General features: G+C 41.3%; 1 protein-coding gene across 1 annotated transcript in view; it reads left to right on the top strand.

Moving 5' to 3' along the window:
* Positions 1–4833, top strand: part of urod (uroporphyrinogen decarboxylase) — a 9597-nt gene extending 4764 nt beyond the window's left edge. The window contains exons 4-10 of the mRNA XM_020604592.1: positions 213–275; positions 685–882; positions 1034–1195; positions 2132–2266; positions 2661–2761; positions 3600–3666; positions 4612–4833. Of these exons, the coding sequence (XP_020460248.1) occupies positions 213–275; positions 685–882; positions 1034–1195; positions 2132–2266; positions 2661–2761; positions 3600–3666; positions 4612–4776 (891 nt within the window). The 3' untranslated portion in view covers positions 4777–4833. The remainder of the gene's footprint in view (positions 1–212; positions 276–684; positions 883–1033; positions 1196–2131; positions 2267–2660; positions 2762–3599; positions 3667–4611) is intronic.

Here is a 4833-nt window from a genome sequence, read left to right on the forward strand (position 1 = left end):
GCCATCTTGGAATTATAGTAACACATGTAATGTGCTTTTCCTACCACAAGATGGTGGTAAAAGTGTCTACATACGAGGACAACAGGTCTAAGTTGAGAAGAAATAAAGTATATGGTGCAGGAAACCCAAAATGTGCGGTCCTCATATGAGGACGCAGGGACTCTAGAGGATAAGATAACTTTTTTAACGCCATTCTCCTTTTCTACTTTCAGCCTCTGAGACGTTTTCCTTTTGACGCTGCCATCATCTTCTCTGACATCCTAGTTGTCCCACAGGTGAGGATGACATGACCAGTCTCATTCTTTAGTCGTGGTGTAACTGAAACTTGGCATTAGTCAATTTCTGAATACTAATATTAAGTTTTAATATTCTGTGCAACGAAGAGGGGGTTGTCTCTTGAGGTTTTTTGCCTTTTTAAATTTATTGGTTTAGTTTTACAATACATAAATTTAGCATAACTAAAGGACACTGAATATTGGCCTTAAAGTCAAAAGGTGAACAAAAACAACTTTATTAGCAGTATTCTGTGTTGGATGTGCATCTCTTAGCTTGTTCTGATGGTTTTCCCCCCTCCTAGTGGCCACATTATTACACAGCTTTCAAATTACATCTGTCCTGTTCCTGTGATGTGATACTTGTAGAAATGTCAGCCACCTGTCAGATATTTTGTCTGTCTGCATCCAGGCCATGGGTATGGATGTCCAGATGATGGCAGGTAAAGGTCCCACATTCCCAGAGCCCCTGAAGGAGCCAGAAGACCTGCAGCGCCTCCGGGTCAAAGTGGATGTGGGCAAGGAGCTGGGCTACGTCTTCAAAGCCATCACACTGACCAGACACAAGATAGAGGGCAAAGTACCACTCATAGGGTTCACTGGAGCTCCGGTGAGAGATTGTACAGGCTCATTCAAAGATAAATAGAAAAGCATGCATGCTCTAGGTGCATTAAGCTGGAATATGAATGTGGCTGATTAGATTTAGTTCAAATGAAAATCATCAAAGCTTTCTGTCGCCTCTGTGTTGTGAACTTCTACAGTGGACGCTGATGTCCTATATGATAGAAGGCGGTGGCTCCACCACACACTCTAAGGCGAAGCGGTGGCTGTACCGCCACCCTGAGGCCAGCCACATGCTGTTGAGGATGCTGACAGATGTCATAGTGGAGTATCTGCTGGGCCAGGTGGCAGCTGGAGCACAGGTCAGACCCCACACCATCTATCTCTATGCACTTCTTTGTAACTTGAGAGTTTATTAAACTACACATTTGATGATATAGTAAATTACAAAATTGTTCAGGTATTATATAAAGCCAACAAGAATTTATTGCCAGAGAATTTACAAGATCGATATCAAGTGAGAGAAAGTTCTCTTAGTCTTAAAACTTTGTTTTGCTCAAGAAAAAAAAAATTCTGAACGCTCCTGAAAAACAGGTGCATTTCTGTTAAAGGGGAAAATATATGGAATTAAAAACATGTCAGGTACTCACTGGGTTCAAGAAAATGTTTAGAAATGATGTACTGAATAAATCAAAGGACTTAGGGATATTATGTGAAACATGGTTTTGTTTCTTTGTTGTTTGGTTGTTATTGCCTTGAACGTGTTAATTTAGTCTGATTATGAGGTGGTAAATATAATGACTGGTTAGAGGGGTGACTATATTAATAAGCTTTGGCCTATTAAATATTAAGTTAGAGTGCTGATTATCTAGGAATTAATTAATAGAACATGGATGTCCATTGTATGTTAATGTATGGATCAAAATAAAGAAGAGAGCCATACATTTTTCTGATACTTGTGTAACTGACAGTAACACCTGAAAAGGTTGGAAAGCAGACCTGAGAGATTCAGTAGAAATGGTATTGTGCAGTGTATTTCAGAGTTGCACACAGATACTCTCTGCTGGTTGCAGCAGCTACTGCAGACTCTCCTCGTGGAGACAAACCTGCTTCTCTGTATCTCAGCTCCAAATCCTGTCAATAAACTCTAGAGAGAAAGGGTCGATGGTGACAAATTGAAAATGCTCCTGCCCGTCTGCTTTTGAAAAATGCTCACCTGGATCCGTCAGTCTCATTATTACAGTGGTGAGTTAACTTTGGTCAACAACACTTCAGTCTCTACTGTGTGTGTTGTTCAGGCTCTGCAGGTGTTTGAGTCCCACGCTGGCATCCTTGGGCCTGTCGAGTTTAAAGAGTTCTCTCTGCCTTACCTCCGAGACATCGCTCGCCGTGTCAAAGATCAGCTCAAGGAGGCAAGAAAGGAGGTTCCTATGGTGAGAGATAGAAAAAAAACATGTACACATACACTTGTCCCACTATATAAATGTGAACAAATCTCCCCAGAACACACACCTCCAGTATATATAGGCATATTCAGCTTTCATCCTTACACATGTACATCAGCTTGTAAACTGCAAACAAGTAAAAAGTGACAACACCTGTTTTTTTTCTTCTGTTTATTCTCTTGTAAAAACTGCTTCCATATCACTTGTAATGTTCTGTTCTATTGGTGTCTGTTGCTTCAACCACACTCTGTCCCTTGGGAGTCACTTTTATACTTATTACCACTAGATGGAAGCATTTCACCAGAAATGCTATATACTGACCTGTACAAAAGTAGCTTTGAAAATCTGCACATATTTAAAATTGCGTGTGTGTGTGTTGCAGATTGTGTTTGCAAAAGATGCTCACTACGCTCTAGAGGATCTGTCTCAGTCTCATTATGAGGTGGTCGGGTTGGACTGGACAATCGACCCACAGTCAGCACGGTAATATACGCCCACCACCATACAAAGAGCTGCTACACTATTCTACTGATACTGTATCTTCCTAGTGGTTGTGTAAAAATGTGTTTTAGTTCTAAAATAACAGGACAATACCTGTTGTGTCCAGATGCTTTTCTTCTTTTGTCTCTCCTCTATCCACTCACCCCAACTGGTCGAGGCAGAAGGCCGCCCACCAAGAGTCGGGGTCTGTCAGAGGTTTCTTCCGTTAAAGGGAGTTTTTCCTCCCTGCTGTCGCCAAGTGCTGCTCAAGGGGGATTTGTTGGGTTTTCCTTTATAACAGTGTAAGGTCTAGACCTTATGTAAAGTGCCCTGAGAAATTTGTTGTTGAGAACTGGTGCTGTACAAATAAATTCAATTTGAATTGAATAACAGGCCACATCAGTCTGTTGGCTATTTGTAAAATCCATTTGAATTTCAACCAGACCTGGTTCCCCTGGATTTAGTCTGTAAGATTTTAAGTGTTGAAACATTTCTGGAATGTGAGCTTAGAGAAGATCATTACAATAACCGACTCAGTTAAAAGTATATAGAGCTGCAGCCTCAAAATCATGTCGTGGTAGGATTGCAGAAACTTAGCTTGCAGCCAAGTCAAAGCTGAATCCTGAATCCTGGGGATGTAGCCTGCTGTAGCACTGATCATGAACCATATGGTGGTGTTCCCTGAGGTGCAGATTAACCATTCCTGACCTCTCTCCTGTCCCTGGTTTGGCACTGGGTGCAGTGTTTAAAGTCAACAAACTCTGTTTCCTGCTCTACTCAAACACTTAACGTGTTAGTTAAAGGATTACTCTTTATGTCCTCTGTGTGTTTGTATACTCAGTGAGCGCACAGGAGGGAAGGTCAGCCTGCAGGGAAACCTGGATCCTTGTGCTCTCTATGCTCCAAAGGTAACCTCCTCTCTCCACCTTTGGTTTAGGCTTGTACCCAGACAGAAATGCAACAGTTATAAATAGAAAACCTTTTTCTTTTAATTTTCATTTGTACAAAACTGTTATGTTCTTTTATGGGTTAACTAAATGCAATTTCCTCCTCCTGTGGAGAGTGGTGGACTACCTCTCCATGATTTGTACAGCACGTCTGGACCATTCATTGACTCTGTGAAGTGAGAAAATTGGTGAATGCCACAATATCTTTTAAATCACTTGTGTGTTCCACCTAAGAACAAATCTTATCCCACAAGTGGTTATAGCATGAGGCCCTTTGTCTGGTAACACACATCCACACACTCAGGTGTGTGATGTAACATACAGTATGACAGGTGCATATACCAAATGAGAAAGACAACTATTTGTCATGACCAGTACTCTAATGCCTACTAAAGCTATAAGAAAACATGTTCTGCACACAAAAGTCTTAAACTCACTCCAAAACATACTGATTGTTCACTGAGCTCCTCCTGCTTCATGTTAGTTGACATGTCAACCAGCAACAGTGAACATCTCAGCTGTGCATGGGACTCGCGATCGTCTGTTAGCTTAAAATTCAACTATAGCAAATGAGACAAGTGATGATGCAAACAGCACTGAGCGAGTGAGTGCATGAGAGGAGGCGGGGCTGTGGGCACTGCAGTTGTGTGTGTAAACTCGCAGTTGGAGAGAAGAAAGAGCGAAAAAGGTGACGGTACTATGGAAAATAAATATCCAAACTTTTCAAATCAATATGCATTGAACAAATGATATTTTTGACAGCACAAACACACACAGCATTTCAGGTTATACGTTTAAGGTGCTAAAAGTGATCTTCATCTCACTCGGACTATTAAAGCCATACAGTGTTTGAACAGTGACTAATCAAAAGTTGATCCTCAACCTCTTCATCCTCATTTCCTTCAGGAGCGCATTTCAGACATGGTGAAGATAATGTTGGAGGGTTTTGGCACAAGGGGTTACATCGCCAACCTGGGACACGGCCTTTACCCCGACATGGACCCGGAGAACGTTGGTGCCTTCGTTGAAGCTGTGCACCAATACTCTAAAAGGATGATCAAACAAATGTAAAGATCTGTGTGTAAACAACAACAAAAGAGATAGTAATAAATAAAATGTACCAATATA

Source organism: Monopterus albus, unplaced genomic scaffold, assembly GCF_001952655.1.
Source record: "Monopterus albus unplaced genomic scaffold, M_albus_1.0 scaffold66.1, whole genome shotgun sequence".
NCBI classification, from domain to species: Eukaryota; Metazoa; Chordata; class Actinopteri; order Synbranchiformes; family Synbranchidae; genus Monopterus; species Monopterus albus.